The sequence below is a fragment of the Protopterus annectens genome, chromosome 4.part0 (assembly GCF_019279795.1).
Source record: "Protopterus annectens isolate FY-2018-M chromosome 4.part0, PAN1.0, whole genome shotgun sequence".
Taxonomy (NCBI): Eukaryota; Metazoa; Chordata; order Ceratodontiformes; family Protopteridae; genus Protopterus; species Protopterus annectens.
In genome coordinates this window covers 883,897,292-883,924,495 of record NC_056733.1, presented here as the reverse complement: position 1 = coordinate 883,924,495, position 27,204 = coordinate 883,897,292, and the positions used below count along the sequence as shown (strand labels likewise).

At 44.4% G+C, this 27,204-nt stretch overlaps 1 protein-coding gene across 4 annotated transcripts in view; it reads right to left on the bottom strand.

Moving 5' to 3' along the window:
• Nucleotides 1–27,204, bottom strand: part of CABIN1 (calcineurin binding protein 1) — a 4,301,447-nt gene that overhangs the window by 2,025,073 nt on the left and 2,249,170 nt on the right. For all 4 annotated transcript variants that reach the window (XM_044068841.1, XM_044068840.1, XM_044068839.1 and 1 more), the window contains one exon: nucleotides 15,231–15,491. In XM_044068841.1, the coding sequence (XP_043924776.1) occupies nucleotides 15,231–15,491 (261 nt within the window). The remainder of the gene's footprint in view (nucleotides 1–15,230; nucleotides 15,492–27,204) is intronic.

Sequence of the window (27,204 nt, the reverse complement as noted above, 5' to 3'; positions counted from 1 at the left end):
CAGAAGTCAAAGCCAGCTAAGGTACCTACACATGCTGTCAAAGGTCAAGCCCAGTTAAAATACCAACACATGCTGTCAGAGGTCAAAGCCAGCTTAAATACCAACACATGCTGTCAGAGGTCAAAGTCAGCCAAAATACCAACAAATGCTGTCAGAGGTCAAAGCCAGCTAAGGTACCAACACATGCTGTCAGAGGTCAAAGCCAGTTGAGGTACCAACACATACTATCAGAGATCAAATTCAACTAAGGTACCAACACATGCTGTCAGAGGTCAAAGTCAGCCAAAATACCAAGAAATGCTTTCAGAGGCCAAAGCCAGCTAAGGTACCAACACATGCAGCCAGAGGTCAAAGCCAGCTACGGTACCAACACATCAGAAGTCAAAGCCAGCTGAAGTACAAACACATGCTGTCACAGGTCAAAGCCAGCTGAGGTATCACCACATGCTGTCAGAGATCAAAGTCAGCTAAGGTACCAACACATGCTGTCAGAGGTCAAGCCAGCCAAAATACCAACAAATGCTGTCAGAGGTCAAAGCCAAATGAAATACCAACACATGCTGTCAGAGGTCAAAGCCAGCTGAAGCACCAACACATGCTGTCAGTGGTCAAAGCCAGCTAAGGTACCAACACATCAGAGGTCAAAGCCAGCTGAGGTACCAAGACATGCTGTCAGAGATCAAAGTCAGCTAAGGTACCAACATATGCTGTCAGAGGTCAAAGTCAGCTGAGGTACCAACACATGCTGTCAGAGGTCAAAGCCATCTAAGGTACCAACACATGCTGTCAGAGGCCAAAGCCAACTAAGGTACCGACATATGCTGTCAGAGGTCAAAGCCAGCAGATGTACCAAAACATGCTGTAAGAGGTCAAAGCCAGCTAAGGTACCACACATGCTGTCAGAGATCAAAGCCAGCTAAGGTACCAACACATTTTGCCAGAGGTCAAAGCCAGCTTAGGTAAAAACACATGCAGTCAGAGATCAAAGCCAGCTAAGGTACCAACACATGCAGTCAGAGGTAAAAGCCAGCTAAGGTACCAACACATCAGAGATCAAAGCCAGCTAAGGTACCAACACATTTTGTCAGAAGTCAAAGCCAGCTAAAGTACAAACTCATGCTGTCAGAGGTCAAAGTCAGCTGAAGTACCAACACATGCTGTCAGAGATCAAAGCCAGCTAAGGTACTAACATATGCTGTCAGAGGTTAAAGCCAGCTAAGGTACCTACATATGCTGTCAGAGGTCAAAGCCAGCTAAGGTACCAACACATGCTGTCAGAGGTCAAAGCCAGCTAAGGTACCAACACATGCTGTCTGAGGTCAAAGCCAGCTAAGGTACCAACACACAACACATGCTGTCAGAGATCAAAACCAGCTAAGGTACCAACACACAACACATGCTGTCAGGGATCAAAGCCAGCTAAGGTACCAATACATGCTGTCAGAAGTCAAAGCCAGCACACAACACATGCTGTCAGAGATCAAAGCCAGCTAAGGTACTAACACATGCTATCAAAAGTCAAAGCCAGCTAAGGTACCAACACTTGGTGTCAGAGGGTCTAGCCAGCTAAGGTACCAACACACAACGCATGCTGTCAGAGGTCAAACCCAGCTAAGGTTGACACCTACAACTCAGTCATTACCACCTGACAAAAGGCTAAGAAAGCAATTGCAACAGCAAGGAAGAAGGCATCAGAGGCCCTTGACCAGCTTCTGGTAAGTGACTAAGTAGATGGCACAAAAACTTTTTATCAGGATGCAAGGGAAAGACAGTAAGATAAAGGTGGTCACCAGACATCCTTCATATGGGATGCCCACCACTTCACAAGACATCAAAGATAGATGGAAAGAGTACTTCAAGGAGCTTCTGAATTAATTAAACTCTCACAGAAGCTGTCCTGTCCCAGACAGCCTACAATGAAGGAAGAAGAGGAACCCATCCTAAAAGCAGTCACAGCACTACTAAAGAAAATTAAGTAAGGGATAGCAGGCTCAGGTGAGGTCACAGTAGATATGATTAAGATGTTGGGTGAGTGTATATATCTGCTGGGCTTCTCTCCATTCAGTTAATCTTCTACTCCATATGAAGTGTTCCCATTGTCGTGGTTCTTTTGCCAGGTTTTCCAGCTCTTGACTGTGACTGCTTGCCTACCCAACCCACCTCTGTATAATATCAATTCTCCACTCTCTCACCAATTTTATTCACATCATATCTCACACTAACTTATAGAAGTGATGTTCAGTATGCTTGTTACTATCCTCATTAAATGCATGTCCAGGAAGTCAGCCTTCCTATTTCTGTAGTATTTTTGTGCAAAAAAGAAGTTATGTCTTACCATAATGTTCCATCTGTGTTGTTCATCTACTTTCATTCATCACTGATGGGTTCAGTTCCGAGCCCTCGGAACCGAGTTGGCCTATTACAAAGCTCGCGCCAGCCAAAAAACTCTCGAGTTAAGCTTCTACCCAGAATGCCCTTCTCCCTGTTACCTCAGATCAAGTTTGCTGAAGATAGAGAAATAAAGCTGAGGCCACTTCTGCGCAAATGCCCTAGTACACCATCAGGACCCAAAGCATCCCCCAGGAGCCTTTGGAGGGGGAAGGAGGGTGGGATGTGATGAATGAAAGAAGATGAACAACACAGATGGAACGTTATGGTAAGACATTACTTCTTTATCTGATGTTGTTAATCTTCTTTCCATTCATAACTGATGGGACAGAATCCCAAGCTACCTTGAGGTCCATGGGCAGCCCTTATGGAAGAACATTCCTGAGTACCACTGAGCCGAAGGCAGCTCTCCCTCTGAAGACCAGGTGCAATTTATAATGATTGATAAAGATATGAAGACCAGGTCCAATTTATAATGATTGATAGATATGAGGTGTAGCCTAAGTGGCTGCTGCGCAAATGTCATCCATGGAAACCCTGGAATGGAAAGCTACAGATGTTGCCATAGATCTAGGGGAGCGTGCTTTAACTTTTGGTATAGGTTCTTTTGTGAGGGAGTAGATAAAACGAATGCAGTCCCTCAGCCACTTTGATAACAGAATTTCCTATTCTAGGCCCAGAAAAGGAAATGAAAAGCTGTTCAGACTTATGGATAGGCTTGGTCTTGCCTAGGTAGAATCTCAATTTCCTATGTACATCCAAGGAGTGCAAGCAGTACTCTCCATTATTGGAAAAATATGGGAAGAACACAGGTAGGTCAATGGTCTGATTAATGGAGAAATTAGAGACAACTTTGGGGAGAAAGGATGGGTTCGTCTGGAGTGAAACTTTGTCTTTATGGAAGACCAAATAGGGCCTCTTGATACACAATGCCTGCAGCTCTGAGACCCGTCTGGGTGACGTGATGGCTACTAAGAACAAAGATTTCTAAGACAAGAACTTTAGGTTACACTTCAATGCAGGTTCAAATGGGTTTTGAGTCAAAGACTGAAGGACTAAAGTGAGATTACATGGTTCCACAGGCTGTCTAACAGGAGGCCTGATTGTGAGAAGTTCCCTTGAGAAAGGCTTTACATAGACGTAAGGATATGATGGGGGTTGCCATCTACACCATTGTGGAAATTAGAAATCGCTGCCAGGTGTACTCATATGGTAGAGGCAGGGGCTCCATTACCAAAAAACTTAGCCAGGTACTGCAGTACTGCAGTCACTGGAGCCGAATATGGGTCTAGCATGTTATCCTTAGTCCGGATGGAGAACCTTTTCCATTTATCCCGATATAGTCTTTTGGTGGATGGTTTATGAGAGGCCAGAATGATGTCCTGAACAGGTGAGATTAGCTTGCCTGGCAACTAACGGAAGTGGAGAAACCAAGCTTTTAGCTTGAGACTGGACAGATTCGGGTGGCTCAACCATTGGGATGAGTAATCAGATCTGGACAAGGGTCCAGAATCCACAGCAGGTATACTAGGTGAGGCCGGAGGAAGGGGAACCAAACTTGTCGAAACCAGAATGGAGCTATGAGGATCACCTTGCATCTCACCCAAAGAGCTTTCTTTAAGAACTGAGGGATAAGTGGAATGGGAGGATAAGCATAAAGAAGTCCTGTGGGCCAATTGTGGATCAGAGTGTCCCTCGGGGACTGCCCCTTCAGGGGGAAAAGGGCAAAATAGCTGCTGCATTTGTTGCTCAATGGGGAGGTAAAAAGATCGCAGCAAAGCTGGCCCCAATGGCTGAACATTTCTGTCGCCACCTTGGGACAGAGGGACCACTCGTGAGGCAGAAGGATGCATCTGCTTAGTTTGTCCAAATTTACGATGGAGCTCCCTCGGATATGCATTGCTATCAGGAAGCAGTCGGAAGCTATCGCCCACTGCCAGATTCTCATCGCCTCTTGACACAGGGGGTAGGACTTGGTTCCTCCTTGTTTGTTGATGTACCAGGCCACCGACATACTGTCTGACTGAATTGCAATCGTCTCAGAAGGGAGAACCGGGTGAAATGCCTGCAACGCTGACAGCACCGCTCTCAGTTCCAGAACACTGATATGCAGGTTGTCCTACCATGCGCTTTGGACAGTCTTTCCCCTGGAAATGGCCCTCCCATCTGATCAGGGAAGCATCCGTGGTCACAATGGCCTTGGGCTGGGGAGACTGGAATGGGCGACTCCGAAGTTCTACATTTGACCTCATCCACCAAAGAAGGTCCTGCTTGCAGGAGTTGGTTATATAAATATGGGAAATGAGAGAGTGATAATTTGGGAACCACTGTGAAAGAAGAAGCCACTGCAGGATTCGCACGTGAAGTTTCTCAGGAGTTGGTTATATAAATCTGAGAACTGAGAGGGTGACAGTTTGGGAACCACTGTGAAAGAAGAAGCCACTGCAGGATTCGCACGTGAAGCTTCGCAAGGGGCACTATCAGAACTGAAGCTGTCATGGATCCTAGGGTCTAAAGAACCTCCCTTGCTGAAACTTTTGTCTGACAGAGAATTACACGGAGCTGGAGCCTCAATCTGTGTGTTAGGAGTGACACTAGCCAGGACCGGGTATTAAACACAGTTCCAATGAATCCTATTTGCTGCATAAGAGTAAGGTTTGACTTCTCCCAGTGTACTGTTATGCACAAAGTTTCTGCCAGAGAGTATAATGTATAATGCAGGGCTGTTACCAGCAGATGCTTGGTGGGGATGGTGAGGAGCCAGTCATCCAAATATGGAAACACCTGGAATCCTTGTAGTTTCAAGTGAGCTGTGACCACTGCCATAAACTTCGTGAACACTCTGGGGGCTGTAGAAAGACTGAATGGCAGGGCACAAAATTGATAGGGACTGTCTCCCAGCCGGAAGCAAAGCAGACTCCTGGAGCGTTTGTCCATTTTGATGTGAAAATACGCATTCCTGAAATCAATCGAGCACATCCAATTGCCTTCTCTTAAAAAAAAGGGAGAATGGACTGAACCGTGACCATCCGGAATTTGGTTTGGGTGACAGACTTGTTTAAGCTGCTGAGATCCAGAATGGGTCTCCAGTCCCGTCTTTCTTGGTACCAAAAAGAATCTTGAGTAGAATCCGGATCCACATTGGTCTGGTGGGACTGGCTGGATAACTCTTTTTTGAGACAGCTTTATTTATTTCTGAAGCTGTGTCTTTCCCTTTGACCGGGTGGAATGTCTGGAAGCTTTTTTGGAAGTTTTGGTTGACAAGAAAGGGGAATGGTGTAACCTCTGGTGATTATACTTTGCACCCAACGATCAGTGTTAATAGACTGCCAGGCAGTTTGGTGCACAGAAAAATGAACCCTGACTGCTTCCAGAGGTAAGCAATCGGGCTGCTCTTCAGAAGCGTTGGTAAGGCTGTCCAGAGAAGGAATCCCTAGAGCCCTGGTTACAAGGACCCCCCCCTCTCTCTGCCCCTGTAGGGGGGTCTTCTGGAATTGTTACCCCCTCTGCCCCTGGGGGTATTCATCGCCATGTGCGGCACATTTTCCCACTCCTCTCATTCCTGGAAAAGGAACGTTGAGGGTTGGAAAAGGACAGGGTCTTTCCATCTTGCTCGCACCTAGCTAGCATGTCCTTCACTTTGGAGAAAAAAAAGGGATGATGCTTAGATGGGAGCATTCAGAAAGGAAGACTTGAAGAGATCTGCAAGGTCACAAATGCGCATCCAGGCATGATGTCTCATGACAATGCCTGAACTCGGCGCTCTAACCATTCCTTCGGTTGCATGCAATAGCAACCTCATGGATGAGATGGAAATCGATTCCAGGGTTGTGAGCTGCGAGGCAACTTTATACCTTACCCCGTCAGACATCTGTCTTGCAAGTGCTCCAGAGAGTTCGGAGATCAAGTCCCTCTGGAGCCTCGTAAAATGTGCCAAGTAGTTCAGAGACAGTATGGCAAAGGTCGCTGATGCGTAAACTTGCTTCCCAACTCTGTCCACCTCCCGGGACTCTATGTGGGGCGGTGGACAGCTGGACTTTCCTCAGCCAAATCTTTTTTCATGGCACCATAGCGTCGACTGGTAATCCTCTGGACCAGTGCGGGTTTTCCTCGGGTGGGGAAAGAATTCTGTCAGGTCTCCGAGGGATCACCTCAATGGAATCAGGGTTCTTCCAAGCGCACTGCACAATGAGCTGGACAAGCTCAATGGCAGGTGGAGTCACCCAAGAGGTAGAAGGCTGGGAGCGAAAAGCCTGCAGGAACACGGACTCTGACAAAGGGATGAAGGGCTTCCAGTCACCTCTCTGTTTCAGCATTTCAAGAATGTCTCCAAAACAGACATCATCAGGAGGTGACCGTGGGGACCCTTCACCATCATTGTAATCCATGACTTCTGTTAGAGACTCCTCGGGCAAGTCTACATGCTTCCTCTTGTATGATTTCTTTCGAGGGGGCTCCTCAGTGGGGGACTCTGAAGAGGACTCGGAAGAGCGGGTACCCTGACAGCGGTGTTCTGCGGCTTCTCTGCCCGGTGCCCCGGGGAGGTGGTCTGTGTCAGCTGTAGCTCAGAGGGTGAGGACTGGGGTTCCGACATCAATAGAGTGCTCACAGAAGCAAAAGCCCTCTCCATTGCGTGGAAAGCGGGTGTGTCCAAAGAGGGATGGGAGCCCGGAACTGAGAAAGACAACTTCAAGACCGGGGTCACACCCCGCTCCGACGAACCCGCCCCCACAGATGGAGCCTCAAGCAGGATCAGTGCAGACGAAACAACAGGCACCAAGGATGGAACCGAAGGCACACTCAGAACCATGCCCCGAGCCGAGGAGTCTGCCCCCCAATCCCAAGATTGAGGATTGAGGAAGGACCGGTTCCGTAGGAACCGAGGACCAAAGGGGCAAACCCAGAGCCTTAGTGAGGTCCACTACAGGCACCGAAGTGGTGGGTTCCAAGAAGGACGTTGGAGCAGAAAGCTTCAGAACTGGAATGGTCGAAGGAGGAGAGTAAGATGGAGTCCGTGGAAAAAACAATCCAAGTCCTGGAGGCAGATGGGTCTTAGAAGGTGTGGGTATCCTCCTGGCTGCCAATAGCTGGTCCACAAGAAACACCACATCGAGTTCTGACAGGCTCCTGGTGGATCTAGCGTATACTCCAGATGGGGAGTCGCGTTGTTCAATGAAAGGGCTATACATCTGACCCAGGAATGGGTCTACAGATTGACAGTATTGGGTCCATGGTGCAAGGTCTGCCAGCACCTATGTCTCAAGTTTTGAGACTGGGATTAAAGGGGTCAATTCCAGTTTAGTCAGAACTGAAAACTGAACAATGCTCGGTGCCAAAAGGGGCACTCTGAGCCGAAGTGGAGGATTCCAATGTCAAATCAGAGGTAGGCACCAAAGGAATGCACTGAACCAGAGTGATCACAGGTGCTGAAGTCATAGCAGGCGTAATGAGGTCTATCGTTCATGCTGGAGGCAGAATTGGAGCCGAAGCTGCCGCCGATATCGTAAGCTTTGAAGAGCTCGGAGCCGACAAGGACAGTGCCGACGAGGCCGATTTATGCTCCAAGGACAACTTAGGAAAGTACATTTGTGTACATTTACCATAAATGTAGGTGTTCGAGTGTATTCACTGTTGCAGTCATTACATTTGGGTAATCTGCTGGCAGGTTGCCCTCAGTCGGCCTGAATTTCAAAGTCTTGGGTCCTGCGTCGGTTGCTGTCTCCTCTTCCATGTCGTCAGGTCGTCAGGGGTATAAAACATGCAGCCGACGTCATTTTCTTTAGTTTTTCTTGCCCCCAATGTCAGGTGCCCCCAAAAAGGTAGCAAATATATATATATATATATATATATATATATATATATATATATGGGAACACTACTGAATCTCGAACCTTTGAAATCTCGAATTTCAAAAGCTCGAAACATGTAAAAACCCCACATTAAAAGACCAGAAGCGAAATTCAAAATCCCGATGTTAAGGGATTTTGAGTTAGCGCTTCTGGTGTTGTGGTTCAGGTAAGTATGTGTGTGTAAGTGTGTTTGTGAGGGGCTTTAGTGTGTGTAAGTGTGTGTTGTGACTATGGTGTGTGTGTGTGTGTGTGTGTGTGTGTGTGAGGGGCTGTAATGTGTGGGTGTGAGTTTGCCTTGTGTGTATGTTTGTGCGATCTCGGAGTTAGAATATTAAAGTAGGGGGGTTGCAGGGGGGCAAAGCCCCCCTGCTTATCTTTAGTGTAGGGTGGTTTGTTTGGTTATGGGGGGAGGCTGTGTGTGTGTGCTGTATGTATGTAGTACTTTCGCAATTTTGAATTTTGCAGTTTTAATATTTTGGTAATTTGGGGTTTTGGGCTTAAAGTCTCGGTATTTAGGTCTTCGGGATTGTGTTATTTAGGGATTCAGTAGTGAATCCATATATATATATATATATATATATATATATATATATATATATATATATATATGTATATATATATGTATATATATATATATATATATATATATATATATATATATATATATATATATATATATATATATACACACATACATGCATCAATATAAACTTTACCTTCATCTACAAGCAAATACACCACATAAGTTGTAGAAGATAGTGAAGGAAAAATAAACTCCAGAATGACAGGGGGATGGCGGGAGAGTAACCTGGACTGCAACAGTGAATACACTCGAACATCTACATTTATGGTAAGTGTACACAACTGTACTATGTTCTTCATGTTTCACTGTTGCAGTCATTACATGTGGGGAGAATCCCAAAGCTATGTTTGGGGGGCTGGAGCTAAACAGCATTAGGAGCGGCTATAAGGCCCTGCAGAACTGCAGTGGCAAAGCCTGCTCTGGATTTAGAGTAAAGAGGCAAATGATAATGCTTTGTAAAGGTGTGAACAGAACTCCAAGTAGCAGTCTCTAGAATGTCTTTGGTTGGTACTCCCCTTAGAAAGGCTGCTGAAGTAGCTGCAGCTCTGGTGGAATGAGACCTAATGCCCTTGGGCACAGGTTTACCATGGTGTAAGTAGCAGAAATGGATGCAGTGGCTTATCCACTTTGAAATTGCCTGCTTTGAAATGGCCTTGCCCTCTGATCCTGCAGCATATGTCACCAGTAATTGCTCAGTTTTTCTTAGAGCTTTAGTCCTGCTTAAGTAGAATCTTAGTTTCTGTGTACGTCCAAGGAATGCAGAATTCTCTCCCCCTTGTTCTGCGGATTTGGATAAAAGGTTGGCAGATGAACTGTTTGGTTAAGAGCCACACTGGAAACCACCTTAGGCATAAAAGTAGGATTTGTCCTCAGAGATACCCTGTCTGGGTAAAATATGATAAAAGGCTCTATAGCCATGAGGGCCTGTAGCTCTGAAACTCTTCTTGCTGAAGTAATTGCTAGAAGCAGAGCTGTTGTCCATGATAAGAACTTTATATCAGCGGTAGCAGCTGGTTCAAATGGAGGCAGGGTGATCTTTTCCAACACATAATTGAGGTCCCATGCAGGCAATGGTGATCTTCTAGGAGGCCTTACATTTTTGACTCCTCTAAGATACTGCCATAGTAAAGGATGAGAAAAGATTGGTGGCTCTGTATTGTAATGAGCCGAAATGGCAGAGGCATGGATTTTAATTGATGAGAAAGATAGGCCTTTGTCAAGCATCTCAGTTAAGTATTGCAATATCTGAGGAATATTTGGTTCTGCTGTATCAATTCCTTGTGCTTGATTCCAAGCACAGAATCTCTTCCATTTGTCAGCATAAGATTTTCTAGTACTAGGCCTTCTGGCTTCCAAAATGACATCCATCACAGCTTTACTGAGAGGTGTTGTCTGTATGACTACATGATCAGCCATGCTGCCAGGTTCAGAGTCTGTAGTTGATTGTGCAGGATCTGATTGTTTTGCTGGGACAGTAGTTGTGGTCTTTGAGGCACGGTCCAAGCTGGGTATTGAGACAAGTTCCTTAAGATTGGGTACCAGTACTGGCGTGGCCAGTCTGGGGCAATTAGAGTCATCTTTGGTTTCTCTTGTCTGACTTTTAGGAGGACCTTGGGGAGAAGAGGCAGAGGAGGAAAGGCGTAAACTGATAGGTTTTTCCAACTGAAGGATAGGGCATCCACTTTCCATGCTTGTCTGTGATAAGTCCTTGTGCAGAATCTTTTCAATTGATAATTTTGAGGAGAGGCAAAGAGATCTATGTCTGGGCTCCCCCATTTCTCTCTTATCATGCTGAAGACTTGTGGATTTAGTTTCCACTCGTGAGGGTCCATAAGGTTTCTGCTTAAATCATCTGCCAGAGTGTTTTGTTTTCCTGGCAGGAATTGAGCTTGAAGATGTATTTGGTAGGTCAAAGCTGTGTTCCACAGTGTCATGGCTAATCTGCAGAGGGGGGGGGGGGGTGAGTGTGTGCCCCCTTGCTTGTTTATATACCACATGACTGTGGTGCTGTCCATCTTTATCAGTAGTTGTTCTGGATGAAGTAAGTCCTTGAAGGCTGTTAGGGCATTTTGAACAGCTAGCATCTCTTTCTGGTTGATATGCAGATGCATTTGGTTTGGTGACCATATGCCCTGAATGCATCTTCCTGCCATGTGGGCCCCCCAGGCATAATCTGATGCGTCTGTTGTTAAAGTTTAGCTGGCAGGGGGTAGAGTGAAGGGCCGTCCCATGTTTTGGTGACAGGCCTTTGCCCACCCTAGAAACTCTTGTTGCAGGCAGGGAATGAGAGGAATCATGGTTTCCAGACTGTGTGAATGTTGACTCCATAAACTTTTTAGGTACCACTGAAGTTTCCTCATATGCAGTCTTGCATATGGAATCAGTAGGATGCAGGATGCCATGTAGCCCAGAGCCTGCAGGATTTGTCTTGCAGAAGACTGTGCTTTTGTTGCCATCAGTTTGAAGTAAGTAGTCAGTTGCCTTTGTTTGTCTGGCGTGAGGTGAGCCATCTGGGCAGTTGTGAATGTTATCTTTTGAGAGGGTACCAGTTGTGATTTCTTTTCGTTTATTGTGTACCCTAGGCATGATAGAAGCCTTTTCACAAACACCAGGTGTCGAAGAAGAATGTCCTTGTTCTCTGCTTGAATGAGACAGTCGTCCAAGTAAGGATATATCTGTATAAGTCTTTGTCTGCAAAATGCAATTACTGGTGCCAGGCACTTTGTAAAGACACTGGGCACAGTAGATAAGCCAAAGGGCAGTGCAGAGAATTGGTAATGCATTAAGTCAGCCTTGAATCTGAGGTATCTTCTGCACGACTGTATTATTGGGACATGCAGGTATGCCTCTTTTAGATCTAAAAGTCACCAGCAAAACATTCTTGTCCAGCATGGGCAGAAGCTGCTGCAAAGTCAGCATTTGGAATTTTGGAATGTTCAGGTATGTGTTAAAAATCGATAAATCCAGTATTGGCCGCCAGGCCTTGTCCTTTCTGGGTACCAAGAACAGTCTTGAGTAAAAACCTTGTCCTTTTTCCTGTTCTGGTACTGTTTGAATGGCACCCATATCCATGAGGAACGTAACCTATTTCTGTGCCTCTGCCCATTGATTTTTTGGCAGATCTGGCCAACCATTTGCCATTGGCAGAGTGTGGAAATGGAATCTGTATCCCTGTGATACGATGTTTAGTACCCACTTGTCCTGGGTTATTAACTGCCAATTTTGAGTAAAAAGTGCTAATTTTCCCCCTATGGGTGCTGCCAAAAGATAAGTGCTTGGTGAAGGCCGAGGGAAGTCATTAGGATTGCTGTCTGTAGGTTTGCGCTTTATCTCCTCCAGATTTGGAGGTGGAAGCGCCCCATTCCTTTGACCTGTATGAATCTTGCGCTTGGTATCTGGAACCCTTAGGGCATCTGGATTTGCCCCTTTGAGCTCTGTCTGACACAGGAAAGGACCACTTTTTGGTAGGCCAGTGTCTACTGAATCTTGGTGGCTGTACTTGTAAGAAGTCTTTAACAGTTTGCATAGACTTAGCTTTGTCGTCCATTTTCTTTAAAACCTCTTCTGCCTTAATACAAAACAGAGAATCATGCTGTAAAGGTGCATCTAGCAATTTAGCTTTAACATGATCAGGTAAATTTTGTTCCTTTAACCAGGCATGCCTCCTAATCACAGATCCAGTAACTGTGGCCCTGCAGGAGGCCTCTAAGGAATCAAAACCACATTGCAAACTATGCTTTCCAACTTGTTCAGCTGCATGCAATAATTCCTGCAATTTTTTTATTTTCTGCACATTCTGAAATCAACATCATTTTCTGTTTCAGCAATCCCATAACATGTTGTTGGTACTTAAGCATATGAAATTGACAGTTTAAGGCCCTGATTGCCAGGGCTGCAGATGTATAAACCTTTTTTCCACATCTGTCCAGTGCCCTTGAATCTCTGTCAGAGGGGGTAGGATTTTTTGCTGTTGAGGCCTTAACTCCCTTTGGACCCTGTGAAATAATTTCAGGATCAGCAGCAGGGTTTCTAAATAAAACTTTATGTGAGTCAGGGACCCTGTGATATCTGTTAGGCTTACTGGGAGCTGGAGGTAAGGAGTCAGGGGACAAGCTTGACTCCGAAAACACATCATCCACAATGTCTAAAACAGGGGGAATGGCTAAAGGCCTGTGCTGAGGGAGAAGAAGGAAATCCCTGAGCCTCTTTTTTGATTCTGAGAAGTCTTGACTCTCCCAGTGAAAATGCTCCCTCAACGTATGCAAGGTTTCTCCAAATTAATAATCCTCAGGAGGAGATGCAGATGGAATAGACTCCTCAGCATCAGAATCCTCATAGGGATGTATAGATAATTCCTGATCAGAAGAGGAATCAGAAGAAACAGAAACCTGATCTGAAGATTCATAATCAGTGTCTTGCCTAGGCCTCTTATCAGGAGGGGGATGGGTACCCCTGATCAAGGTAATAAGATCTTAAGCCATTTTGATCATCTGTTTTTTAGGCATAGAGGCCTGTGCACGTGGCTCATGCGTCGTTTTTTTAGTTTTAGAAGTTGCTTTTGTCTTTGGTTTTGCAGCTGTCGTCGGTTTGATATACAAATGCTGAGGTCTGAATACACCTTCAGAAGCCGGTGCCTGCTCAGCGGCTCCGGACCCATCCGAGGGTGATACATCCGTCGGTCCAATACCTTGAGTATCTTGCGGCATGCCGGACTCCACATGGGTGTCGGCAGAGGCCTGCGACTCAAAGGTAGTGGGTATCAGGGGCTGTGAAAGTGCCTCCCTGAGTACCAGCAAACCGAAATATGGCTTAGGAGAAGCTTTGTCATCGGTTTTGGATCTCGACTGCCTTTCTCTGTCCTTTTCTTTGCGTTTTTTATGTACTCTGGTAGTCGGATTGCTATCTGATGACATTTCTGGGTAGTTAAATCTGTTTCAAAAATACTTTGATGCAAAAATATACCGACGCTTAATAGTGCGTTGGTTAAATCTAGCATAAAACCGACAGCCAGGCATGTTGTGATCAGGGCCTAGGCAAGGAATACAGTATAAATGGAAATCCTTATGAGGTATTTGCTTCCCACAGTAATACAACTATTAACTTTTTCTGACATCGGTAAAAAGCAAGAAAAAAGTTTCCCCAATGGGGTACTTAGCTTTAGTGAAGACTTCGGTTCTGAAACTCAGACTCGAATATTTCAGTAGTTGGCCGACCGGCACTTGCGAAATGCTTCTGCTTCAGGCACTGCGCAGCAAGAAAGTCTAAAGAAAATGGCGTCGGCTGCATGTTTTATACCCCTAACGACCTGACATCATGGAAGAGGAGACAGCAACCGACGCAGGACCCAAGACTTTGGAATTCAGGCCGACTGAGGGCAACCTGCCAGCAGATTACCCAAATGTAATGACTGCAACAGTGAAACACGAAGAACATCTTTTGGTTTCATAGGCTTACCCTGATCACCAGAGGGTGAAAAGGGACCCAAGTGGGACCTCTTTTTGTCTTTAGTAGGAGGGGTTGAGACCGTCATCGCAGAAATGGCCTCTGAAAAGGGAGACTTAAGTAACCCTCTCAGAATCAATTTGTTCTTGCGATCATTCATAGTGTGTTGACTGAAACTTTGACAAATGCCACAGGGAGGTTGCACTGAGAGATGGGGCACTCCCAAACAATACACACAATCATCATGAGAGTCACTATTGCCATTACACGAAGTACAATGCTTAAAACCCAAAGTACCCTTCTTATCCGATATCTTGAAAGAGACACACAACAGGCTAGCACTTCAAAACCAAGTCGAAACAAGTCTGCTTTAGCAATTTAGAAAAGAGCTCAAAAAGCACACAGTAGTTATAGATACACATATAATAGCAACTTACTACAAAAGGCACTAGTAGGTTAGGAAGGAAAAGAAATATCAACTATGGTATTGGAGGAATACCACAAGGGTAAAGAGAGAGGGCCGTACCAACAATGGTACTTGAAAGTTTACGAATGGGTAGAGAAAGGAAGAAGACAGAGCAAGATCTAATTGTAATTTAACACAAGAAAGGCTAATGCTCGATAAAGGAAGAAATCTCAAAGAATTTTTCACACAAAATATCAAAAAAGTTTTCACTTAGCTGAGAGCTCAGCTGAAACGCGACTTTACAGCTATGCGGCAAAAGAGATCTGAGGTAACAAAGAGAAGGGCATTCTGGGTAGAAGCTTTGCTCGAGTGTTTTTTGGCTGGCGTGAGCTTGGTAATAGATCAACTCGGTTCCGAGGGCTCGGAACCGAACCCATCAGTGATGAATGGAAAGAAGATTAACAACATCAGATGAAATAGTTTGCATATTTGTACAGTGTGGTTCTTTCAGCACTTTTCTGTGTTAAACAGCTCTCTTTCAATACATGTTTTTGTGTCTTACCTCGAGTGCCTCCATGGCAAGCTCTGGTGGGTTGTGGTAGTGAATTTTCTTGGGATATCTCGCAGCCTCTTCATGTAGGTAGTGTGCTGCTTGCCTGTAGTGCTGAAGGTATATATACGGTGCCTGTCTCTGTTTTTCTGCTATCTTTCCCAGCATATAATGGATAAGCCACTCTTCCTCATCACCATCGCCTTCACAGCGTGATGCAGATATGAAGCACTGATAAGCAGTCTCCAGCATGCTGTCTCGTCGTTCCTCCATCTGAAACAGAAAAAAAACACCCATAAGCATTAAGCTGTAGCTGGCAGAATGAAAAGGAAGATGGCAAGCAGAATGAAACGACAGTCTCATGCTGAGAGTATGCATAATGAAAAGGAAGACGGCAAGCAGAATGATCGACAGTCTCATGCCGAGAATATGCAGAATGAAAAGGAAGACGGCAAGCAGAATGATACGACAGTCTCATGCTGAGAGTATGCAGAATGAAAAGGAAGATGGCAAGCAGAATGATCGACAGTCTCATGCCGAGAATATGCAGAATGAAAAGGAAGACGGCAAGCAGAATGATACGACAGTCTCATGCTGAGAGTATGCAGAATGAAAAGGAAGACGGCAAGCAGAATGATACGACAGTCTCATGCTGAGAGTATGCAGAATGAAAAGGAAGACGGCAAGCAGAATGAAAGGACAGTCTCATGCTGAGAGTATGCAGAATGAAAAGGAAGACGGCAAGCAGAATGATCGACAGTCTCATGCCGAGAATATGCAGAATGAAAAGGAAGATGGCAAGCAGAATGAAACGACAGTCTCATGCTGAGAGTATGCAGAATGAAAAGGAAGACGGCAAGCAGAATGATCGACAGTCTCATGCCGAGAATATGCAGAATGAAAAGGAAGACGGCAAGCAGAATGATACGAGTCTCATGCTGAGAGTATGCAGAATGAAAAGGAAGACAGCAAGCAGAATGATACGACAGTCTCATGCTGAGAGTATGCAGAATGAAAAGGAAGACGGCAAGCAGAATGAAAGGACAGTCTCATGCTGAGAGTATGCAGAATGAAAAGGAAGACTGCAAGCAGAATGATACAACAGTCTCACGCTGAGAGTATGCAGAATGAAAAGGAAGACGGCAAGCAGAATGAAAGGACAGTCTCATGCTGAGAGTATGCAGAATGAAAAGGAAGACGGCAAGCAGAATGAAAGGACAGTCTCATGCTGAGAGCATGCAGAATGAAAAGGAAGACGGCAAGCAGAATGATACGACAGTCTCATGCTGAGATATGCAGAATGAAAAGGAAGACGGCAAGCAGAATGATACGACAGTCTCATGCTGAGAGTATGCAGAATGAAAAGGAAGACGGCAAGCAGAATGAAAGGACAGTTCATGCTGAGAGTATACAGAATGAAAAGGAAGACGGCAAGCAGAATGATACGAGACTCACGCTGAGAGTATGCAGAATGAAAAGGAAGACGGCAAGCAGAATGAAAGGACAGTCTCATGCTGAGAGTAAGCAGAATGAAAAGGAAGATGGCAAGTAGAATGATATGACAGTCTCACGCTGAGAGTATGCAGAATGAAAAGGAAGATGGCAAGCAGAATGATCGACAGTCTCATGCCAAGAGTATGCATGCAAGAAACACGAACTTATGCAGGTAAGGTGGACGTGTGTGTTCACGTGATGCAATTCTGTATGCATGACAAATGTATACCTCTAAATGCCTGCACAAAATCAGAGCATGTGCACAAATGTACCTGGGCTTGTGAAAAAGTGTAAATGTGTAAATGTTTAAGTCGAGAGTAAAGGAAGAAAATGGGAATACTTGCAGCATTTTTTTTTGCAATACTCACTGGCTAAGTGGCTTGGAATAGGAATGCAGCATCCCCCATGAGCCCACTACTGCCCCATCCGCATTTATTACATAATTATTCAGCTCACCCTCCACCCATATGGTTAGGGGACACCAGTCTGCCAGTGAGGTGGTAGAATCATTCAGTCTGGAAAATAGGAATCAGAGAGCCCCCACAGCAGCCAGCAGAGTAATGGCTGTGGTAGCATCACCATCCCAGGCCCCAGGTTTGAGACACCTCCAGACCCCAAACTGCAGCCTCAACAGGGCTATGGACAGAACCTGCTCATCACCCTCATTTCTTCCTCCTGATAAAGGTGAGCAAGCTAAGCCTTTTCATTCCTTCCCCTCAGACGTCCAAGTACTTAATGAACGCCGGTTACCTGGGTCAAAGGGTTTTATCCAGCTATACCACCAAAGTGGCAAAATGAGGCAATTCTGTGACTACAGCATGGATGACATCTGTAAGTCTGCATCTCTTACATATCTTGCCTTCACCACAGTCCTGTATCCATTTATTTATGTATTTATTTATTTTTTATTAGTTCATCATCTACTTACCAGGTAGTGGGCTGGTCCTTGGACACTTTACAGCAGTGACTTGGCTAAAGCCAGTACATACTTACAAAACATCTGACATCTTATTTACTGTATTTGCTAACTGGGAGAGGTGGCCTGATTTGAAAAACCCACCTCAATAAAATTCCTGGCGAAATGCAGATACATCTGCAATTGCAGTAATGCAGCATTTACAACAGTATAATGCATGATATCATTTAAATTTTACATTTCTCCAAACATATCAATAGAACAAAGTGTTTACAACAGTATAGTAATGTTTACAATTTCATAACGTTTTCAAATCAGTATGGTTAGACAAGAATATAAAGAACAGGATTTCCGGTTTTTCATAAGCAGAGTGTTTCACATTTTCCACTTACACTGCGTTCTGCTATGGCACCTTGAGGATATATATCTTTCTCCTCGCATGCAATTACTCATGGTATAACAAACATTCCAGATACACCTTGCAAGTACTAAAAAAGTATGAGAGAACAGTGATTTCAGCATTGGACAATAGCAGCAACAGCTGAAAATATCTGAGAAAAAGGTGGCAGCTACATCACTAAGAAAAATAGTCTTAACATAGAACCCCAGGGTAAGGGACAAGACCAGCAGTGGAGAGATGGTGGACTCTAGACAGACAAGCTGGTGGTTCTTAAAGAACTATTCGGACAGAGCTCAAAAGCTCAATTTTACACTGGGAGACGTTAATGGCAGATTCTACTGAGAGGACCAGGGAGATGGAAACAGTTTTGAGTAACTACAAAGAAAGAATATAGGACAATATCCAACAGACATCCCAACTATATATGCGATCCGGAGGAATGGAAGCCAATATGGATGCTAATAGATGAAATTCAACAGGACCAATTATATACAGCCAGAAGGGAAAAAAACTCAGGTTCAGTGGAATACCTGAGGGGGATGAGGGAAATAACTGAAAATGCTTCTTAACTCATTAGCTAGCATGTCGATCCATGACCACTGCAGCAAATTACAACAGAGTGAGCTCAAAGAAACACATGGTACCCTAGTAACCAAAGAGGTCTCCAGCAGATCTTAACTGGTTTTAAGACCTACAAACTGAAGGAACAAATCATTCTGGCGCAAAATGGATGTGTGGACAGGCCAGAGTACATGTAGATCAAGACTACTCTTCTGAAACGAGGAAGAGGATGGCAGCATTTCTACCCGTTACTAAAATGTCAAAGCACAAGAACATTAGGGTAAGAATACATTGTCATTTGCAAGGCTTTCTTGCCTGAGGGAACAAACGCTACAGATTAGCCTTAAAAGGTGTCCAGCTGGACTGAGAACAAAAATAGCCAAGACACTGTGCAAGTTAGCTCCTTCTTGGAGACACTCCTGAACTGGGACAATGAACAACAATGTGGAGGGGTCTCTGTCCACCTTTTCCACTGTTTTAAAAGATCTCAAATATTAAAAGAGATTGACGTCATCTCTCAGTAGAAGAAATTAAGATACTTCTGTTGAATGATAAATTGTTAAAAGGTAAAATGTGTAAATAGCACTGGTATGTCAAAGAAATACAAGGAACACTCTTCTGTTTTTTTTTGTTTTTTTTATGAACACATCAATATTAGGAGGGAGACATCTTTCTATAGATTTGAAATGTATGAAAGTACTCTAACTGGCATGCTACATTGTTCCTGGAGCAGTAAAAAGTACAGTTTTGTACCTACCATAAATGTAGATGTTCGAGTGTATATACTGTTGCAGTCATCACACTTGGGGGGTTATCCTGCCGCCAGGCGGTCCCGCAGTCGGCCGAATCCCAAAGTCTTGGTCCGGTGTCAGTTGTCGTCGCTTCTTCCCTGACGTCAGTGCGACAGGGGTATAAAAGAGGCAGCCAACGCCATTTTCTTCAGTTTTTCTTGCCCCAGATGCCAGGTGCCCCCAACTAGGAAGGCAATTCAAATAAGTATGCAAAAATACCTTAGTAGATAAACAACAGTACTAGCTGTTATCAAATACACCATATAGACATGCATCCAACTGATTGATGTACATGGAGTTATAAGTAACATCCAGGTATGTAGAGGGGATGGTGGGAGGGTAACCTGGACTGCAGCAGTATATACACTCGAACATCTACATTTATGGTAGGTACAAAACTGTACTATGTTCATCGTGTTATACTGCTGCAGTCATCACACTTGGGTTGAATCCCAAAGCTATGGATGGGTGGCTGGTACTAAACTGGGTTAGGTGAAGCTAGGATGCCCTGCAGAACTGCAGAGGCAAAACCAGCTCTGGTTTTTGAGTATAATGGAAGGTGGTAGTGCTTGGTAAAGGTGTGCACTGAACTCCAAGTAGCTGCCTCCAGAATATCCTTGGTTGGAACCCCTCTGAGAAAGGCTGCTGAGGTTGCTGTAGCCCTGGAAGAATGGGACCTAATATTAACAGGCACTGCTTTCCCGTGGTGCGAGTAGCAAAAGCGGATACAATGTGCTATCCATTTGGAGATGGTCTGTTTTGAAATAGCCTTTCCTTGTGAACCTGCAGCATAGGATACAAAGAGTTGGTCAGTTTTTCTGAAGGTCTTTGTCTTATCCAGATAGTAACGTAGCTGTCTGTGAATGTCCAAAGAGTGAAGGAGTTTTTCTCCTTTATTCTGGGGGTTTGGATAAAAGGTGGGTAAATGAATGGTCTGATTCAAAGCCATACTGGATACTACCTTTGGCATAAAGGTAGGGATGTTCAGAAGAAGAGACTCTGATGGAACATGATGAAAGGTTCCACTGCCATGAGTGTCTGTAGTTCTGAGACCCTGTGTGCTGAGGTGATAGACAGCAACAGAGCTGTTTTCCATGACAAGTATTGTAGTTCTGCTGAGAAGGCTGGTACGAAAGGAGGCATTGTTAATTTTTTTAAAAGGTCCCAAGCTAGCGTTGGGTGTTTTCTGGGGGTCTTATATTCTTAGCCCCTCTGAGAAATTGCCTTAGTAAAGGATGTGAGAATATGGGAGGATCCGTATTATATTGAGCTGAAAAGGCCGAAGCATGGATCTTAATGGATGAGAAAGAAAGGCCTTTGTGTAGCATCTCAGTTAAGTATTGCAGTATTTGAGGAACGCTTGGTATCCCAGGATTTTGGCCTTTAGCCTGGTGTCATGCACAAAATCTTTTCCATTTGTCTGAGTAAGTTTTCCTGGTGCTGGGCCTCCTGGCCTTCAAAATGACATTCAGGACGTCCTTTGAGAGAAGTGTTGATTGATAAATCAAGGTATTCTCCATGCAGCTAAATTTAAAGTCCTGAGCTGACAGTGAAGGATCTGAGAGTTTTGCTGAGTCAACAGAAGTGGGAATTGATAAGTCCTTGTGCAAAATTTCTGCAGTTGGCAATTGTTGGGGGAGGCAAATAGATCTATGTCTGGGCGTCCCCACCTTTGAGTTATCATTGAAAATACTTGTGGGTGTAGTCTCCACTCGTGCGGATCTGCCAAATTTCTGCTTAATTCGTCTGCCAATATGTTTTCCTTTCCTGGCAGGAATTGTGCTTGCAGTTGTACTTGGTGAGTCAATGCTGTGTTCCACAAGGTCATTGCCTGTTTGCATAAAGGGTAGGAGTTTTGTTTATGTACCACATAACTGTGGTGTTGTCTGTCCTTATTAGTAGTTGTCCTGGATGCAAGAGGTCCTTGAAGGCTGTCAGTGCATTTTGCACAGGTAGCATCTCCTTTTGGTTGATGTGTAGATGCATTTGTTTTGCAGACCATTTGCCCTGTATGCACTGTCCTGCCATGTGTGCTCCCCAGGCGTAGACTGAAGAATCTGTTGTCATAGTTTGGTTTGCTGGAGGTAAGACAAAAGGAAGACCCTTGTTTATTTGACATGCTTGAGCCCACCATAGGAACTCTTTTTGAAGGCAAGGAATGAGAGGTATACTTGTTTCGAGGCTGTGCCTGTGTTGAGTCCATACACTTTTCAGGTACCATTGTAATTTCCTCATATGCAGCTTTGCATATGGAACTAGTTGAATGCAGGATGCCATGAACCCCAATGCCTGCAGGATTTTCCTTGCAGTGAGCTGGGTAAAAGTTGCCATCTTTTTGAAGTATTGAGTCAGTTGTTTTTGTTTGTCTGGCGTGAGGTAAGCCATCTGGGCCGTTGTATTTAAGCTGGCACCCAGGAATATTATCTCTTGTGAGGGTATTAGCTTTGACTTCTTTTGTTTACTGTGTACCCAAGGCAACTTGGCAGCTTTGTTACAAATGCCAGGTGCTGCAATAGAATGTCCTTGCTGTCCGCTTGGATCAGGCAGTCATCCAGATATGGATAAATTTGTATTCCTCGTTGTCTGCAGTATGCAATTACTGATGCCAGGCATTTCGTAAATACTCTGGGCGCAGTAGATAAGCCAAAGGGCAATGCTGAGAATTGATAATGCGTTGTACCTGCCAAAAATCTGAGGTATCTTCTGCAATCTTGTCTGATAGGGACATGCAGGTATGCCTCTTTGAGGGCCAACGTTACCAGTCAAGACTCCTTGCCCAGCATGGGAAGAAGCTGCTATAGTGTGAGCATTTTGAATTTGGGTACCTCCAGGTATGTGTTTAGAAGGGAGAGGTCTAAAATGTGTCTCCAGGCTTTGTCCTTTCTTGGTACTAGAAATAGTCTTGAGTAAAAACCTTGACCTTGCTCCTTTGTAGGTACCTTTTGAATTGCTTTCATATCCATGAGAGACGAAATTTGCGTTTGTGCCTCTGCCCATTGGTTTGGAGGCAGATTTGGCATGCCTCTCATCCGTGGTAAAGTGTGAAAATGAAATCTGTAGCCTCGGATAATAATATCCAGAACCCATTTGTCCTTTGTTATGATGCACCAATTTTGTGGAAATAGAGCCAGTCTTCCTCCCAAAGGTGCTGCCAGGGCAATTTTGCTTGGCAGGCGAAGAGGGAAGTCATTGTGTTTGTTTCTTGAAGGGTTGAGATCTTTCGTCTCCACCTCTTTGAGTTGTTGTATGCCATTGTCTAGGCCTGAAAGAACCTTGTGGCTGGCCTCTGCCCCTTGGGCATCTGTACCTACCCCTATGGGGTCTGTCTGATGCAGGAAAGGGCCAGTTTTTTTGATGGCCAGTTTCTGCTGAAACGAGGAGGTTGTACCTGTAAAAAATCTTTGACTGTCTGCATAGATTTTGCCTTTTCTTCCATTTTCTTTAAGACTTCCTCTGCTTTGACACCAAATAACACATCTTTCTGCAATGGAGCATCCAATAACTTTGCTTTGACATGTTCTGGTAAGGCTTGCTCTTTTAGCCAAGCATGTCTATGAATTACAGATCCTGTGACAGCTGCTCTACATGAGGCTTCCAATGAATCAAAACCACACTGTAAGGTATGCTTTCCCACCTGTTCTACTTCATGCAGCAAATCCTGCATCCCTTTGAAATCAGGTTGATCTGTCTGAGGGATCATTTTCTGCTTTAACTGTGTAATCAAGTACTGCTGGTATTTTAGCATGTGGAATTGGCAGTTTAAGGCCCTCATGGCCAAAGTGGCAGACATATACACTTTCTTCCCCCATCTTTCTAATGCTCTGGAATCTCTTTCAGAAGGTAGTGGATTCTTAGCAGTAGAGGCCTTAACCCCTTTGGGACCCTGGGAAATGGTTTCGGGGTCTGCAACAGGGCTTTTATATAGAAACATATGAGAATCAGGAACTCGGTAGTATCTGTCTGGTTTAGCTGGTGCAGGCGATAAGGAGTCTGGGTTTAGACTAGATTCGGTGTAGACATCATCCAAAATGTCTAAAACTGGAGGAATTGCAAGGGGTCTATGCTGTGGAAGAAGAAACAACTCACTGAGTCTTTTCTTAGAGTCAGAGTAATCTTGGCCTTCCCAGAGGAAGTGTTCCCTCATGGTGTGTAAAGTTTCCCCAAAAGAGAGGTCTTCAGGGGGGGAGACAGAGGGAATGGACTCTTCAGCATCTGAGTCTTCATAAGGAGGGAAGGAATAATCCTGGTCCTCAGAGTTAGCTGAGGAAATGGATGCTTGGTCAGAGGAAAGATAATCTTCCTCCAGTTTAGGCCTTTTGTCATGAGGGGGGTTGGGAACCCCTGATAAGGGTAATTAAATCCTCAGCCATCTTGAGCATCTGTTTTTTAGGCATAGGGGCCTGTGGGGGGGGGGGTCTGTGGACCCAGTTTCCTAACTTTTAAGGGGGGCTTTAAGTTTAGCGTAAGACTTAATAGAAATAGCTGTCGGTTTGAAGAGACCTTCAGAAACCGAAGGCCTGTCCAAAATCTCCAGATCACCGTCAGGGTTGGCGTCCGAGGGGTGAGATGGAACTGGCTCCTGAGGCCTAGCTGATTCGGTCTGGGAGGCCGTCAGAATTTCTAAATCAGCGGCAGTCATGGGCTGCGAAGGTGCCTCGCTGAAAACCGGAGAACCGGCGGCAGGCCTTGCTAAGGCCTCGGTATCAGGTCTTGGGCTTGGTTGCCTGTCCTTATCCTTGCGTTTTTTAGTCATTGCTGATGTCGGTTGCTCCGACGACATGCTATAGTTAAATTTTCTGCCAAAATAATGTCGGGCGAATACTGCCCGACGCTTGATTGTACGTTTGTTGAACCTAGCACAAAAACGACAACCAGAGACGTCGTGGTCTGGGCCTAGGCAAGGAATGCAATAAGAATGAAAATCCTTATGAGGTATTTGCTTCCCACAAGAAATGCAATTATTAACTTTGTCTGACATCGGTCTGAGGCAAGAAAAGTTTCCCGAACGGGGTACTTAGCTTTATTGAAGACTTTGGGCTGAAATTCGATTTGAAAATCTCAGGAGCTAGCCGACCGGCACTTGCGAACTGCTTCTGCTTCGGGCACCGCCCGGCAAGAAAGACTGAAGAAAATGGCGTCGGCTGCCTCTTTTATACCCCTGTCGCACTGACGTCAGGGAAGAAGCGATGACAACCGACGCCAGACCAAGACTTTGGGATTCGGCCGACTGCGGGACCGCCTGACGGCAGGATAACCCCAAGTGTGGTGACTGCAGCAGTATAACACGATGAACATCAGTGCTTGTGTAATAAATGTAGCCAAATAACTGCTTTTCAACATGTGGGGAAGCACTGAGTTTGCAAATCATTCTTTTCAATACAAAACTGCACAAGGACAGATGGGAGATGACTTTAAGGTGCCTATCTGGGGTGTATTTAGCCTACGGCTTGTGAGATCAGTTGAACATTCTCTCTCTCTCTCTCTCTATATATATATATATATATATATATATATATATATATATATATATATACTGTCGACATTCATATGGCCGAGACCATATGATCGACATTTGAAAAGTTGACCATGGGGAACTGGCATCTCCCTATAGTGTGTAATGGAAAGATTTCCACTTCTGCACTGTACTGCAATCTCGGAGTTGGTATATTTAAGTTCGGGGGGGGGGGCAGGGGGGCAAAGCCTCCCTGCTAGCAGCGTTAAGGTACGGTTTTCTAATGTCGATCATATGGTCTCGGCGATATGAATTTCGGCACTGTGAAATGTCGACCATATCAAGTAGACCCATACAGATATATATATATATATATATATACATACACACACACACACACACACACACATACATACTTACATACACATACACACACACATATAGTTATTTACTGTTACATTTTTTTTTATTTCTTTGTCTTCTGTTTAACAATTATTCATGTGTCAGTATTTAAGTCTGGGCAGTACTTCGGGCTACAGCAATTGAGTGTGTGCATTGCAGATCTGTATGGCGAGTGCTAATGACTAACATTGGTATGGAAGTAAAAAAGGACTCTACAAACTGGTGAATTACAATTCTAAAACTTAGGGAGGTGGAACACACATGACTTTTGGCAAAGAAGTAACAGACAAGCTCAAGGGGAGACCGGGGTAACACAAAACGGGCAGTATGAATGTGGAACATAATTTAAAGGGTTACTGCTCAGCTAGAATATAAATGGTATTACAGACATCATCCAAAGAGGTTGAATAACGGGTGTAGTAAAGGACAAAGGAGCTGATCTGGTTGCATTGGTGAAAATGCATTATTTCTGAGGAACATCAGAAGATTGGATGGAAAGGGTTTATAAGCAAGTGCTGAATCTACACATAGGGAAGCAAGGAGGAGAGGATCAGTGGTATTGATTAGAAAGGAACTACCTATACAAGTGTATTGAAATGTAGAAGATCGTAGTGGAAGATATGGAGATATCAAAGGATCCCTATATGGAGCACAGTTTACAGTGGTTGCCCTTTACCTCCCCCTCAGAGCAGGCTGGTCAGAGATATGAGCAATTTTACCAGAAGTTATTCAATTTACCAAGGGCATGGTCTTGATAATGGGACACTGGAACCAGATATTTTCACGCTGGAGATCCAAGAGGGCCTAGGTGGGAGGAAGTTCACTAGAGCTGAGAAGTTTATCGGAGTTACAGTGGCACAATTGGAACAGGTTGATGTCTGAGAAAAGATAGGGGAATCCCTAACAGACGGGAGTACACTTTCTTCTCATCCAGACATAATAAGTAGACAAGCATAGACAAGGTTTTAATATGGAATGAACATCTGCATTCTGTGCAGAACTTGATTACAGGACTGCTTTTATATTCTGACCACACCTTTCTGAAAACAGCTTTATCAGACTTAGACATAACTGTCAAGTTGAGGCCCAGGAGATTCCTCTCACTTAAAATGGATAATGTAAACTACAGGCAGAGTCTCAAAGAGCAGGTCTATAATGTCCTACTTTGGAGAGGTTAGCTGAAAATAGAAGGACGGGAATGATCTAAAGCAACCCTTAAAGAGGGTCTAGGTGAGTCAGATAAGCAAGATGCAATCCAGAAAAGGGAACTGGTAAGACAATGGTGTAAGCAACTTAGACCAATGCAGCTGGATAAGAGGGGGTCTCTCTGGTCAGTAGACATAGAAGCGGGTAGGAATTAAGGCAGAAGATTCAGGAGGTCAATGAATCTAGAATCTCGTTGAAGACAAATTTGATACAATGAGTCTAGTTTTCAAACTTTCCTAAAAGTACTACAGCCTTAGCATTGAGAGTAATGCAACAAGATTAAGCTAGTGTGATTACTACACTATAATTGGCGGGTAGAAATTACAAAGACCACAGAAATATTACAAGTATTCAAGAAATATTATGCAGAGTTATACACCATGGAACAGATATGAACCCCTAGGAAAGAAGAAAAAGACACCTACTTGATAAAAACTAAAAAATAACATTAAGGTAGCTGGAGCAAGAAGAAGCAGATAAATTAATAAGGGAATTTACCACAAAGGAAATTGCAGAAGTGACATGAATGATGCAAAAACGCAAGTCTCCTGGGTCGGATATTCTACCTCAAAAGATGTTGGATGTGATGGGAATGAGATGAGTGCAGTGGGTGCAAGGATCTTTAACCAAGTGTTCAGTGAGGGGAAAATCTCAAAGACCTGGAGAAAGGCTTTTAACTTCCTTGATATGTAAGGAGGGAAAAGACCCATTACCACCTTCCTCTTACCAACACATATCTGAGTTAAATCACAACTACAAGCTAT